This window comes from Arthrobotrys flagrans (genome assembly GCF_004000055.1).
Source record: "Arthrobotrys flagrans strain CBS H-5679 chromosome Unknown unitig_8, whole genome shotgun sequence".
In the NCBI taxonomy this organism is placed as follows: domain Eukaryota; kingdom Fungi; phylum Ascomycota; class Orbiliomycetes; order Orbiliales; family Orbiliaceae; genus Arthrobotrys; species Arthrobotrys flagrans.
The window spans coordinates 4,231,541-4,245,742 of NW_027137553.1; the positions used below are offsets into that span (position 1 = coordinate 4,231,541).

Genomic DNA, 14,202 nt, shown 5'->3' on the forward strand with positions numbered 1-14,202 from the left:
GATTTTTGACTAAAAGCGCAAGATGAGAGAAGATTGGGGTTGAGGTTTGATATATGCGGACTAGTACTGTTCTTTTCCCTTGACAACGAGAACAAACAATGGTGATGCTTCTCGAGTATACTAAAAAAAAACTCGAAGGATGAAGATGATCGAAGTAGAAGAGAGAAAGAAGAATAAAAAGAAGAAAGAAACTAGAGCGACAGTTGGAGCACCCGTTAGAAAGTTATATCAAAGACTCTCTCCCTTTCAGAAAAATCAATCAAAGTGCCAATATTGGAATGGCTGGGACGCGTTGAGGGGCAACACATTGTCGCGTGGGAATTATCCACTTTGGGAAAGTATTACACGGTCAAACCGATCCAACGCGTCAACACGTCAGAGCACTACGCCGTGAAACAAGGACATCATCGAGTGGTCTTGGCATTTTACCTTACCTCAGACCCCTTCTTGGTTCCAGTCGTCTGCTCTCATAATTAGTATACCACAATGGACCTCCTCAAAGGTCCGATCCGCGAAGGCAGTCGGTACGTTCCATCCCACCCTCCATCACGTCACGTCTAACATCCGTCTCCCTGTTTTATAGTGGCGGCCGCGACTTCAAATGGTCCGACGTCAAAGACTCCAAAGACCGCGAATACTACCTCGGCGTCTCCGTGAAAGCCCCCACCGGCCGGTGGCAGCAAAACCGCGATATCCAATGGTACTCCCGCGGCCAATCTTCATCGGCAGAAGAAGAAGCTCTACGCCGTGAACAACGACTGGAAGAAATAAGAAAGATAAAAGAAGCGGAGAACGATGCGTTGAGCGAGGCTTTGGGGTTTAAAGTTGTCAGAAGGGTTGATGGTTCCGGTGGGTTGAGTCAGGGGGAGGTTGATAGGGCTATCAAAGAGGCCGGGGCCGGGGTTGATGAACGTGAGGTGGAGGGAAACGAGAAGGGGATCGGGTTTGGGAGGATTGGAGTGGCGGCGGCTTTGGCGGGAAACGCTGGGGGGAACAGGGAGGTTATGGCTGGGAATGATACTAAAGACGACGATGGGGTTAAGTGGAGACCTGCGCCTGCAACCGCACCATCGAGGGAATCCGACAGGAGAGACGACAGACGGAGGGGGAATGACCGCGAGAAGTCATCGAGGCATCGTCATCGGTCTAGGTCGAAGGATAGGGATAGAGGGAGGGACAGGGAAAGACATCGACGACACCGTTCAAGGTCAAGGTCCAGAGGCCGCGAGAGAAGACACGAAATCGATAGGCGACGACGGGATCAATCCAGGTCTCCGCGTAGACATGACGACCGCAGAGACAGACGAGATCACGACAGACGGGACCGAGACAGAGACGACCGGCGACGTCGCCATGATTGATATTCCTCATACGATCCTTAGCATTTACACCGGCGTCCGGGCGTTCATTTTCTCTTCCGGAAAATTGTACATTATTCGAAATACCACTCGCTCGCTTTGCTAAAAAAAGATTATAACTCATCATGTCCCGGTACCGGAGTAACCTCCACCGTCTCCGGCAAAGCCATAATATTAACCACCAAAGAAGTCCACCCCAAAAAGTGCTGCACTCCCTTCCCGTTACCCTTTTCCTGCTCGTACTGTTCCCACGCAAATCCCGTCTCCTCCCATACCCTGAACACGTTGTTAACCACGTTCTTCCTAAGCTCCGTATACAGCTTCGCGGCCTTCTTCTGGTTCGGTCCTTTGACGGATCCGTATTCCTAAGTAATCATACCGTATTAGTAAACTTTCCCCCCGGGTTCGAATCGTACGTTTGTCCGGTATGATAAACTCACCTTCAACCTCAAAATCGCCAAATAATTCATATTGACCCACACTGACCCCCTCCAATAATTCTCCCCTTTGCTATAAAACTCATCCTGTCGGCTCAAACTCCTCAACCCGAACTGACTCCACAACTGTTCCTCATCCCCAATAATCTCCAAGATGCTCCCCAACTTGTCATCATCCCTAACCAATCCCAGCAAAAACGGGAAAATAGAAACATATCCAACATGACAGACGTGTACGTTCTCCTCGAAGGCATCGACGGTTGCGTCACAATAACATCCAGCTTCTTTGTTCCAGTGGAGATCGTCTATGTTGCGGAGAATGGCTTCCTCGTGTTTTCCATATTCTTGGGCGTCGTCGGTTTCCGAAAGGGCGATTGCGATGTTTTTCATCAGACGGGCGGAGAAACCCATCCAGCTTATCAGATCGACGTGGAGTTCGCTTGGATGCGGCGGTTCCGCGCGGGGGTAGTCGTCCAATCCGCTGGTGAGACAGTAACCCGGAGCCCTTCCTCTCCACCTATAACCTTCCTTCATCGAAAAAGCATTCCTATCGTACCCCCTGATATCCCCCGCCTGGGTGTCCCTAAACCAATAATACTGCCTCCTCAGCAACGGATAGATATTCTTCAAATAATTTTCCGCGGAAGCTAAGATCGCATGGGGGATTCCATCGCCTCCGAATTCCGACATTTGGTCCATGATTTGTGCGAGGTCTCCGGTTAGGTTTGGATGGTTTGTGGTCGATGATGCCCATTTTTCTATGAATCTGGTGAGGACCAGGAGGAGGGTGGGCGGGTTTGCGTAGTGTGGGTATTGGGTTTGGAATTCTTTGGGGACTTTGGAACGGGCTTCGTCGCCGAGGATTTGCTCGCGGGCTATCCAGCCATCGGCGTCGATTAGGTTGAACCAGCTGCGGACGATTTCCATGCTATACCCCTTCCGTTAGATCATTCGAGTGGTCAAAAAGGGTAACAACGTACGCAACATCGACATCCCACTCGATAATCGGCAGCAACTGAAATCCCTCATCCCACAAAAACCCACGAGGGAAGAACTGCCGGCTGGGTATCGAAGTAAACAACGTCGTAGGACCTTCCAATTGTCCCAAGTCCTTCTCACGACTAGCCTTTGCGGCCTCCCAGAATCCTTCTTCTTCTTCGGGATATTCGGAACGGTCTACTAGCGAGGTGCCATGGAAGTATCCGATACCACCGAAGAGGTTGGAGAAGATGTCTTTGGCGAAGTCGTTGTATTTGGGGGAGTCGAAGGGGGCGTGACGTTTGAAGGTTTTGGAGAAGCGGGTGTTGAAGGATTCGGTGTTCGATTGGATTTTTTCGGTGAGGAGTTTTGCTGGAGTATCGCAGTAAGTATGCGGGTGTGGATATCGAGGAGGGGGCCCTTACATGTCATCGGTTTCGGAGCAGAATCTGAAGAGAATAGAATATCAAACTGTATCAAACATCAGCCCCGGACTGCAACTGACGAGTTAAGATGCAAAACTCGGTTGCATGCATACCTCAAACGGCCCCTCGTAAACCCTCTGCACGAAATGAACATTCTCTTCTTTCCCTTCTTTCCCATACTTTGGCGAAAACGTAAGAGCCTGCCACGGGGGCGGTAAATTCTCAGCTCCAAACTTCTCCAAAAGCTTGTCGAATCGGCCCTTCAGTTCTGCGAATATGATATCTATTTTACAATATTAACCTTCATTTTTACTCCCATAGGAGGCTACGGTTATCCGGGGGGGGTTATGATTACGAGGACCTACTTTTAACCCGCCAAATATGTTCGGCGGGATAACTCCCCACCCGATACAAACTTCTCGAAATATCATGTTCGCCGTCAAGTTCCGCCAGCCTAGAATCCAATTCCGAGGGGGCGACATTGGTAGCAGGGCCTTCTGTCATCTCGATATGGAACTCGTCGAGACCCACAAGATTGCCTCTGAGGGTTACGGGTCCTTTGAGTCCCTGTTTAACCATTAGCTTCTTGTTCTTTAATTTCATATATACAGTATGGATGCGTATGGTTCGGTACCAATTTATCAGGTTCGTTTTCCAATCTTACTTCCCCGTCTTCGTCTTCATTCGTAACCCAGAGGAAGACAGTGGATTTAACGGGACCAGGTGCTGTTCGTTTCAATTAACATTCTCCCGGGCCTTAAGAGAGACGTATAAGATAGACAGACATACCATCATCCCTCGGCTTGCCGTTGACCCTAGCACCCCAGCTACCACCTATGCAAAACCATCAGTACATGTATAGCGGGGGATCGAAGGAGTAAATACCATTTCTCCCACCAGGAACCTTGACCAATTCGATTTCTATATCGATGAAATTGGCTTGATCGTGAATAACCTGCTTCCCGCCGGTTCTAGCATCATACTCTACCCATCCATACCCCTTCATATCATCACTTTGTTCGCATGTATGTCTAATCGCTACATCCCCCCCAAAAATCCAAAATCTCGAGTTAACAAAAAATCCACTTTGAAATATATAAATTCTTTCAAACCCATTGATTCGAGGGAAGGGGAGAGCTACACTTCTGCGCCTGGGCATAATTATCCAAACTACCCCAAATAAGTCCCACGCTCAGACTCTTGGGAATCCGAGGCCTCATGCCAAAATATAAACTGGGATTGTAGGGACCCCATAGCAATGATTGATTTGATACGCGTTGGATTTCGGTCGCGAGGATTGTCGGGTCGCCTTCTGCGGCGGCGAGGGTCGCGCCGGTGGTCCACAGGATGGCCAACAAGCCCGGTTTGAAGGGTATATGCATTTTTTCAAAATTATTTTTATTACGGGGTGATGGCTCGGGCCCGCCAGTTGTTGTCGGTTAATATTGGGGACGCTCGCTTTCGAGCCTGTCCTCCCTCGCGAGATGAGAGAGAGGTGGGTTTTGGACAGGTAGACGACTTTATGGGTCGGCATCCTTGCTCGTTCGGCCGCATTGAGGCTTCGGGAGGGATGCGCAACGCAGTTTTAACAACAGAATGCCTCTGGCTTACGAGGATATGGTCTTGTTCCTAGGATATAGGCTTCTTGTAATGATATCATGGGATTTTGGAGATCAATGATGGAGGGAGATGGTATATGATGCTATGATATGACTGTCACTGCTGGACTTTTCGCTAAGAGATTCATGTATTAAAAGACGTACGACGCCCCGCCTCCTTCCGATATATTACACCCACACTGTCAGTATACCACAGCTTATTGGACCGTTCATACCGAATGTGGTTCCCATTTCTTTAGGTCCGACCATGCATTTGTAGATATATGCATACACCCCATCTCCCGATCACGGAATAGGCGATAACGCCCTATTAAACCCTCCGGCACGGTTCCTACGAAACGTTAGCATTCCTACCGACAAAAAGGAGCATAAAACATTTAACGAATAGAAGGGAAAGGAGGGGGATGACGAACATATACTGCCTATACTCCGCCTTCCTTTCGATACTAACACCACCAGCATTATTCCCATCCACCTTCTTCCCTTTCGTGGTCCCGAACCCTCCGAATCCCATCATGGCCATCATGGCATCCTCCCCATCGCCATCTCCGCCGTTCATGTTTACGTCGTCTTCACGTTTTGATCTGCTGTTTTTGTTGCCGCCATTGGAGTGTGGGGGGGAACGTTGGCGTTTGGAGGTACGAGGGGAGTGGGAACGAGATCGAGAGCGGGAATGGGAACGGGAGTCGCGGCGTTTTCGGTAGCGATCGCGGGAACGGCTTCGGTCTCTTTCTCTGTCTCGTTCTCGTTCTCGGTCTTTGGTGGGAGGGGAGCGGGAGCGGTAACGACGTTTTGAGTCGGTGTCGGTGTGGCGGTTGGAGCGGTCTGATCTTTTGCGGTAGTCTGTATTTTTTCCAATCAGTCTGATTTGTTCGTACGATAAAGTAAAAGGGGAAAAAGACCGACCATCAGGGCTTCTCGACCGTCTCCGTCTGTCGTTTCCATCACGCTGGTCTCTGTCTCTCTTGGAATTATCGGCGACAGGGGAGCGACTTCGGCGACGGGAGTAGTGTGGAGAATCTTGGGCCCTGTGACGGTCGTCCCTTCTGTCATTGTAGTATTCGCGATTACCGCCTCCACCTGGACCTCGTCGGTTATCTCGTTTCCTTCGGTCCATGGTTGGTGGATGTGTATTTGTGAGTCGCGTGGTCGGTTAGTCGCGGATGGTTTTGATGAGTCGCGAATGATTTGGACGGGGTGGAATGTCAGGTTTGGGTATTTCGAGTGTGAGTTATTGTAACAGCGACAACTGCTTGGGTAGCTATGAGCTATGAAGAGGAGGTGTAGTTAATGTTGATGTTGATGGTGATGGAAAGCTGGGAAGTTGAAGATGAGATGAAACCGAAAATGCGGCTGTGGTTGCTCTCCTAATGCGTCGCCACCGAACCCAGCCTCTCATCCTCCCATCATTCTCCGACATCGTCCTCCCCGCAATAAACCACCGTAAGAAAGACCCTCTATCGCCGTTATCATCATCATTAATCCCCAACTAACAGGATATTTCGAACTTCATAAAGTATTATACAGAACAGGAACCCCGGGTGGGATTTCTCTACAACTCGACCGCCACATATACAGAGCCTCGTCGTCATCACCGCCGTTTACCATCATCATGGAGTCGCGGTTATTCCGGTTCCCACTCCCACCACTCCCCTCTGCTCAGAACCTACGGGTATTCGGTGTCTACTCTTCCGGTGGATTAGTACGTTACTTCCCTTTCCTCCGGATTTACCCTTCGGTTTCAAAGCGACAGAACACCCCTCCTACTTTACATCAAAGATAATACCGGAGCACATGAATTAATATTTCGATATAAAAAAAAAGTTCGCACTGGGGATCTGGTTCTTCCTCGACGCCGCCATTTTTAGTAAATATGCCAATGCGGGGACAGTACACGTTCAGTTCGTGGACTGGATCCCATCGATCTGTAGCGTTTTGGGGATGATTGTGTATGTTTCCCTTCCGCGCAAATCACAGAAGAGGAAATAGTACTGACAGAGATTATAGGATAAACTCGATCGAAAAGGCCCGACTATCAGCTGAATCGTTCTCGTTCTCCGGAAGTAACGATGCGTGGAAGGCACGGCTGGTTCTGTTCCTGGGATTTGCTTTGATGGCCGGTGGGCTTGCAGGGTCCGTGGTATGTATTACCGTAACATCCAAACAATACCACGACCGGTGGGGGTGGCGGATGAAGGTGACTAATAGTTTTAATATACAGTGCGTCCTGGTACTGAAATACGTGGTGCCAGAGTACCCTTTCCCGACGCTCTACTTTGGAATCGCGAACGTGGTTGCGAATTCCTTGATCATGCTGAGGTACCTTCCACCCCCCCCTACATTATAAAGAAATCGAAATTAATATTTCAAATAAAATGCAGCACGGTGGTGTTATGGGTGTCCCAGAACTTCGAGGACGAGTATAACTACAGCTTAGCCCTCTGAACGAGGAAAAACAGAGAGGGAGGGAATAGATGCTTATATTTTCCCCTGGTTTTTTATCAAATAGTTAAAAGCTCCGATTATTGATCGATCGATCGCCGCCGTCATCATTCGAATGGTTCTTCGTTCCAGAGGGTTTCCGGGGATGGCCGATGCAACGGGGCGGGGTGGACATGGGGGAACATGCACATGGGGGGATATGGTACGGAGGGACATAATACGGGGGGTTTCTTATTAGTAGTTGGTTATTCTATTCCGTTATATTGTATTTCAGCATGACAGCACGAATCTTGTATACTGTCCGTCGAAGGAGGGCGTTTGTCTGGTTGGTTGATCGAATCCATCCCGATTTCGGATTATATGCAGCCCATCGATGGCGACATCGACTAGCGTCTTGTCCATTATCCAATGTAAACTGCCTTATAAACCGCCCTCGACTTTCATTCGATTCCGCTGAGATCTCGCAATCAACCGTCAGCTTCTTCTCGGTCGTATCGCACGTATTGTATTATTCTGCCGGAATACCATATCATCCACCATGGCGACGTACGTCCCTCCCTGTGAAATCATATTGACGGTAGCAGTATTGACGGCAGGGGGTAAAAAAGGAACATAACATGGCACCAAGGCCTCACCCACGCCGAACGCACCACCTACCTCCGCCAACCTGGTCTGACGATCTGGCTGACCGGTCTCTCCGCCTCGGGAAAATCCACGATAGCGATAGCGTTGGAACAACACCTCCTCCACAACTCATACGTCTCCTACCGCCTCGACGGCGACAACATCCGTTTCGGCCTGAACAAAGACCTCGGCTTCTCCCCATCCGATCGTGTGGAAAACATTAGAAGAATAGGCGAGGTATCGAAACTCTTCGCCGACTCCGGAACGATCGCTATCACCAGCTTTATAAGTCCGTACAAAGCTGATAGGGAGCTGGCGAGGAAGTTGCACGAAGAGGCGGGGTTGGGGTTTGTGGAGGTTCATGTCGATGTTCCCATTCAAGTTGCGGAGGAGAGGGATCCGAAGGGGCTTTACAAGAAGGCCAGGGAGGGGATAATTAAGGATTTTACGGGGGTTAGCGAGGGGGCGCCGTATGAGAAACCCGAGAGCCCTGAGGTTTATATCGATAATTCGAAGGGTTCGGTGGAGGATGGGGTTAAGAAGATTGTGGATTATTTGGTTGAGAAGGGGGTTTTGAAGTTTCCCAAGGTTTGATATACCGCTGCTTGTATATAGAGGGAATGGTATATATTACGGCATTCTTGTGTTATATTACTATAGCATGTACGCTAAGAGGTGAGATGTGATGGAAAAAGGGGCCTACGGGGTGGGGTAGTCGTGATGGTGCATAGCCGTCATCAATGGCGCCCGTCGCTGTCTCATGGAATTACTCCTATGCGACCCACCGGACCTCATACTACCCTCCCCACCCCCTACCGCCCCACCTCCCACTCCTCCACCGACCACCCCTCCATCCCTGAAATTACTACCCTTATCAATACTATCGCTGTCAGTAAACGTATCCGGTGCGTGTTCACGAGTTGTCCGTTTCCTAGGCCATAGGCTAGGCAAAACTATCTGTTGAAACTTGGGTTCTACAACTCGTTCATCAATCCATGCGTGGATCCGAGATTCGATCAATTGTGCGATTTTGGGGACGTCTTGAAGACGGGATCTCGAGCCGACTAGCGATCTCACCGAAAGTTCGAGACGGTAGTCGTCCAGGAGGGAGAAGGTTAGCGTGGTTGAGTTGGAGGTGTTTTCTTGGGAGGGTATGAAGGAGATAGATAGCTTTATACACCCACATCCGCACGTTAGTATTTATATTTCGGATTAGAAAATGAAAAGAGACCGCTTACCGTCCCCGAGAACCGCAAAATCGACACCGACAGCCCAACAGGCAATACCGCCACCAACGGCTTCGGATAATTCAACAGCAACCTCGTCTCCACCCCCAATGTAATAACATCCGACAAATCCACATCCATCTTCGCCTGCAACTTGCCCGGTTCCTCAAGACTCGGTGTGATCCTACAATTACTAAATATCGGGAAATCCTCCCCAAGACTAATCTCCGTTATCTTAATAGTATCCAAAAAATCCGGCTTGTTAGGTCCATTGATAACTTTATTCAAACTATCGAGTATAGCACCGTCTGTTCGAGCATCATCACGGAATTGAGCGATCGCTTGGGCGATCAGGACGTTAAACCAGTCTAGAGATTCCGGTTGGTGGGAGTGGACGTTATAATATGTTTTTGAGAGGATCGTGGCGGTGGTAAGAGGTGGAGGGTTCCGGAGGACGCTGGTGGATTTTTTCTTGTGCAGTTTACGACTACTGCTGTTGTTGCGTTTTGAACGGGAAGAGGAAGAGTCGGTGGAGGGGTCGCTGAAGATGAAGTATTTGATGAACGCACAGATCATTATTATGACGCTGAGTTGGCCGATGAGGAAGCCTTGGAGGAAGGACCAGCTGTAATTGTCCATTGGAGGTAAGTTAATCTCATGATCTTGTCTTCCAGATGAATAAAGTGGTATATTGGTGGTGATAGTAGTAGTAGATGTTAAATGAAATAGAATAGAAATAACCTGGTTTCAAGAATAAGGCAGAGCTGACTTTGAAGACGACCTCGGTACCAGAGGTTGTAATGGTGGCGACCGTGATTGTGGAGAAGATTGAGCAGCCATATCCGCCGCGACGACGGGCTGATTTTGCGACGAAGCCATGTCGGTGGTGGAAGTGATATGCTGTCGAGGCTGGGACGAAGACGGAAATGCCCAAGTCTCCGTGGCCGGGCTGGTCGACATTTACCGTTAGTACTTTACCTTTACGTAAAGTAACCGTTGCCGTTGAATCATCTGAGGCCCGTGGAGTGGCGGATAAATGTAGATTGGATCGAAGATGATGGTGCCGGTGGTGATAGGACGGATGGAGTTAGAAGATGAAGAAGGGGTTAAAATGTAACAAAAACAACAACCCTTGGCTCTGACTGCGACGCGACTCATCACGTATATCGATATCAGGCTGAGCTCGATGCGTAAATCGAATGGCATCAAGGGCTCCATGATATTACTTCTACTGCTTAGAATATCTACTCGAGTGGGAGAGAGAGTATCGTCACGATGAAGTTCCGTTCGGACATCCACAATATCTCCCTCCTCTCCAGTAAGTCTTCACTCTGATCATACATGTATAAAGGATGCTAATGTATGATATAGAAGTCGCCGGCACCCTCTCCGTCGTCGGAAAAATAGGCTGGCTCCAACTAACCCCCTCCCACCTCCAACTCCGCGTCCTCTCCACCTCCGACAACAGTCAATCCCAAGTCTGGGCCACCATTTCCTCCTCCTCAATCTTCTCCGATCCCAAAATCACCTCCGCCCACGATGACATCATAAACCTCGAAGTCCCCCTCGACACCCTCCACCGCTCCCTAAAATCCGCCGCAAACTCCTACACCTCCGCCAGTATAAAACTCACGAAAAAGGAAGGAATCCCACGCCTAAGCGTGATAATCACAACGGAAACAGCGGCAAGTATGAACCATGCGAAGATTGTACAGGATATTCCGGTTAGGGTCCTGAGTCCTCAATCTGTGGCGCATTTGTGCAAGCCTGTTGTTCCCCGGCCGGGATGTGCGGTGATTTTACCGCCGTTGAATCAGTTGAAGGGGATTACGGATAGGTATGTTAAGATGGTTGGGGTCAATGGGAGGATTGTGGTTGAAGGGAATAACAATGGGGTTTTGAGGATGAAGTTGGATGCTGAGGCTGTGAAGGTGGAGAGTGAATGGAGGGGTCTTATGAATCCGGTTGTTGGAGAGGATGGAGGGATGGAGTGGGAGGATAATGAGGGGGATGACGAGGAGGGGGAGGAGGAGTTGAATACGCAGGAGAAGGAACGGTTTTCGAAGGTTATGGTGGATAGTAGGGATTGGGCTAAGGTGGTGAGGGTTAGTGCTGCTGGGAAGAGGGTTATTGCTTGTGAGTATACTACTCTAGTTGTTCGCGACTTCTGGGTGAGATGCTGACTAGGAGTAGGGCTGTGTAATAATCATTCGCTGGTGGTTTATGTCTTTATGGACGAAGAAGGGGATAATCAAGCGACCATCAATGTGAGTCTTTCAAATACTATATTCGGAAGGTTATAAGCTGATTTCTTTACTCTTGCAGTACTACGTCAGTTCGATGGTAGTTTAATCTCGAAACTATGTGGATTTGTGATGGTGATAGAATCCAATTCGATGAATAACCCGATTACAAGGTATAAAAAATAAAAAATTCGATGCCATGTTACTCCATTAACAGCATTTGTTAAAGAAAAAAAGACTGCATCGCCTTCGTAATACACATTTCCATGCTGAAAAAAAAAAAAAAAAAAGTACTTTCGTATATACCAATCATTCCCGTACGTTAGACTCCTAGCGCGGCCAAGTATCCCCTAAAAAACCAAAGGTTCCAAAAGCTGAAAAACGAAGCAAGAGTATTACAATGATTTCGTTGGTGTCCGTTGTAAAGTTGCGAAAAAGGTGAACGTAATGGAAGGAAAGTTGTCGGATAGATGGACGGTTTGCGACCGTTATATCCTCGTAGCGGGAAACCGGTCCCTGGGTTCGTCATCCACCGGCGTCGGCGGCAATTCTCTCAGATTGCTATTGTTCCTTCTAATATTCCCACCCAGCCTCCCATCTCTCTCTTCTTCCTCGGAATCACTATCCCTGAATCCTTCTTCGAGATCCCGGCTTAATCTTCTCCCGTTTCTAGCATGGGATACATCGATATCTTCGTTGTCGGAGTCATACGAGATGTTATCGGGATCGAGACGTTGGTAGGAAGAGTCCATCCAACCTCTGGAACGGTTTGTGAGAATGGAAGGGAGGGATTGTAGGGGTATGTTGTAGCGGGAGAGGATCGGGCGGATGGCGTGGCGGTAGCTGAGGAAGAGGACGGCGGCGCAGATGAGGGTTAGGAGGGTGGTCTGATCTGTCCTGTTAGTTAAAACTTAAGAGGTGATGGAAAGAAGAACTTACGGTGATGATGTTGGAGGTCGTGGAAGGCATCTCGGGCGAGTAGCTTAAGGATAGAAGAGGGGGAGGGAAGGGAGGATATATGAGACTGGCGAAGTTGAAGTCGAAGGGAGATGATGGGATGAAGTCGAAGTTGAGGTGAGGTGAGGTTAACGTTGGGCGGGTTTCATTTTTGTTGACACACGTAATTTCGTATTACTATTTCCATCCAACGACACCATTTCAGTCCGTTTCGGTCCGCTCTGGCGCGGTACGCAATTATAATTACTCTGCAGCGGCACAGCTTCCGTCTGATATCATCGGGTGCGTTTATTTATATCTTACTTTCTTACCTGAGTACTTACGAGATCTATGCAGACGGTCCTTGTTCGCTAACGGTTCTGTTATAAAGTAGCTGCTATCGATAATATAAAATATATATCTGAGCATGCATGCATCATGTTTATCTACGATCGAGTTTTAACGTTCGAGCTAGGCCCGAGGAAGGTCGGGTGCCTTGATGTGCAGGGGCCGCTTGAACTGCTAAATTCCGCACCGCTGCTGCCAATTCCTCGCGAACAGACATGTCTCGTCTCCCCGTTCGCGTTCCTGCAGATGCCCTCCTTGGGTTCCCGACATATATGCTTGTGCAAGTACTCAGGAACATACCGACATACCTATGACGCCCAACTACATGTTTAATATTTACTTGCATATATACATGGATAGGGATGAAAGGGGAAAAAAGGATGCGAACAGCGACGGTGGCTGTCATCCAACGAATTGCAATTGCATCTAATCGCTGGTCGCCCGTTTGGGCCTAGGCAGGCGGCAACCAATCGCTCGTGCTCCGACCTGGTGTGGTTGTGGTTAATCTCGATTAATCAATTTAATCGCCCAGCTTTTTTTTTTTTTTTTTGTTTTGCCCTAGGCCTGTTAGGCAAAAGGCAAAGGGCAGGGTCCACTGGACAGGTGTGGTCGCAATTCGAGGGTCATTGAAATGATCATTAATGGTTTGCCCTTGGGATGGGATACATGGGATGGAGTGCAATGGATGGACAGAAACAAGGTAAGTACCTGACCTGATTGCAATTATAAACATGCCGCATGTGGAGTAATTTGGGGGGATTCGAATTCGATTGAGGAGGATAACCTCTCCGGCATGGACATGGACCGCCTGTCAGGGAGGATGCCTTTTTAGCAGGTGAAGCAGACCAGAATTCATTGAAACATAACTTCTTAAGGGGGGTCACTTGACAGGTCTTTTAAACTATCAAAGTCCCCTTTCTATTCCGATTTCTAATTCCCATCCTATCCTATCCTGTTTTAACGAACTTACTTCGTTCTTATCTTAACCGCTTACCTTCACATTCATTTTATTTATTTATTTTTTCATTCTGGAAGTATAAGGAATTAGTCCTGCGGGCGACGGAGTCTTGTTCTGAATAAGTCAATGTGTAGCCAGCATCGGGCAGGAATAACACCGACACCTGCAGACGCCGCGATTCTAGATTCGGAGCTTTTTCGTCGAAGCAGGAACATCGATCCTTTTCATATAACCTCCCCTCCCCTCCCCTCTTTTATATGTCTATCTATATATCGTCGTCATCAATATCATATATATAGACAGTCCTTGGAAGAAGAGTCGATATATATATGGCTTGGAATGAGTAAGATCTGAGCGGATGTCTTGTATGCGATCAAACCGTATCATATCAAATATATGTACCTGTGACAGTGACAGGTTTAACGTTGTTTCATGATTGCAATTGACCCAGCCGCCCAGCATTGATATTGCAAGCAGGCAAGCAGCTGGTCAAATACAAGTGCCTCATTCGACCTCCTCTCAATAATATTCCTTCAGATCTCCCTCTTTTCCTCTTCAACCGCAGCTATCGTCGATACTGGAAAGGAAACAGTTCTTCGTCGGAGTCT

General features: G+C 48.5%; 8 protein-coding genes across 8 annotated transcripts; 4 read left to right on the forward strand and 4 right to left on the reverse strand.

The window, feature by feature from the left end:
- Window positions 1-486: 486 nt before the first annotated feature.
- Window positions 487-1,361, forward strand: DFL_007717 (uncharacterized protein; the record flags this gene model as incomplete). The annotated part of the gene is made up of 2 exons (XM_067637343.1): window positions 487-524; window positions 584-1,361. 2 exons carry the CDS (start codon window positions 487-489, stop codon window positions 1,359-1,361), a joined length of 816 nt encoding a protein of 271 aa, XP_067488869.1.
- Window positions 1,362-1,471: 110 nt separating this feature from the next.
- DFL_007718 (uncharacterized protein) lies at window positions 1,472-4,580 on the reverse strand (the record flags this gene model as incomplete). The annotated part of the gene is made up of 10 exons (XM_067637344.1): window positions 1,472-1,723; window positions 1,799-2,723; window positions 2,776-3,145; window positions 3,199-3,244; window positions 3,312-3,481; window positions 3,564-3,765; window positions 3,833-3,924; window positions 3,988-4,032; window positions 4,084-4,236; window positions 4,340-4,580. The coding sequence occupies 10 exons, from the start codon at window positions 4,578-4,580 to the stop codon at window positions 1,472-1,474; spliced, it is 2,496 nt and encodes an 831-aa protein (XP_067488870.1).
- A 522-nt stretch (window positions 4,581-5,102) lies between these two features.
- DFL_007719 (uncharacterized protein) lies at window positions 5,103-5,934 on the reverse strand (the record flags this gene model as incomplete). The annotated part of the gene is made up of 3 exons (XM_067637345.1): window positions 5,103-5,148; window positions 5,231-5,660; window positions 5,724-5,934. 3 exons carry the CDS (start codon window positions 5,932-5,934, stop codon window positions 5,103-5,105), a joined length of 687 nt encoding a protein of 228 aa, XP_067488871.1.
- A 253-nt stretch (window positions 5,935-6,187) lies between these two features.
- Window positions 6,188-7,330, forward strand: DFL_007720 (uncharacterized protein; the record flags this gene model as incomplete). Its single annotated transcript, XM_067637347.1, has 7 exons — window positions 6,188-6,260; window positions 6,335-6,519; window positions 6,642-6,766; window positions 6,825-6,957; window positions 7,039-7,136; window positions 7,199-7,237; window positions 7,327-7,330. The coding sequence occupies 7 exons, from the start codon at window positions 6,188-6,190 to the stop codon at window positions 7,328-7,330; spliced, it is 657 nt and encodes a 218-aa protein (XP_067488872.1).
- A 467-nt stretch (window positions 7,331-7,797) lies between these two features.
- Window positions 7,798-8,477, forward strand: DFL_007721 (uncharacterized protein; the record flags this gene model as incomplete). The annotated part of the gene is made up of 2 exons (XM_067637348.1): window positions 7,798-7,805; window positions 7,868-8,477. 2 exons carry the CDS (start codon window positions 7,798-7,800, stop codon window positions 8,475-8,477), a joined length of 618 nt encoding a protein of 205 aa, XP_067488873.1.
- Window positions 8,478-8,582: 105 nt separating this feature from the next.
- DFL_007722 (uncharacterized protein) lies at window positions 8,583-10,069 on the reverse strand (the record flags this gene model as incomplete). The annotated part of the gene is made up of 3 exons (XM_067637349.1): window positions 8,583-9,053; window positions 9,122-9,734; window positions 9,879-10,069. The coding sequence occupies 3 exons, from the start codon at window positions 10,067-10,069 to the stop codon at window positions 8,583-8,585; spliced, it is 1,275 nt and encodes a 424-aa protein (XP_067488874.1).
- A 315-nt stretch (window positions 10,070-10,384) lies between these two features.
- DFL_007723 (uncharacterized protein) lies at window positions 10,385-11,461 on the forward strand (the record flags this gene model as incomplete). The annotated part of the gene is made up of 4 exons (XM_067637350.1): window positions 10,385-10,427; window positions 10,481-11,245; window positions 11,303-11,376; window positions 11,435-11,461. 4 exons carry the CDS (start codon window positions 10,385-10,387, stop codon window positions 11,459-11,461), a joined length of 909 nt encoding a protein of 302 aa, XP_067488875.1.
- Window positions 11,462-11,840: 379 nt separating this feature from the next.
- On the reverse strand, window positions 11,841-12,321 carry DFL_007724 (uncharacterized protein; the record flags this gene model as incomplete). The annotated part of the gene is made up of 2 exons (XM_067637351.1): window positions 11,841-12,239; window positions 12,292-12,321. The coding sequence occupies 2 exons, from the start codon at window positions 12,319-12,321 to the stop codon at window positions 11,841-11,843; spliced, it is 429 nt and encodes a 142-aa protein (XP_067488876.1).
- Between the last annotated feature and the right edge of the window lie 1,881 nt (window positions 12,322-14,202).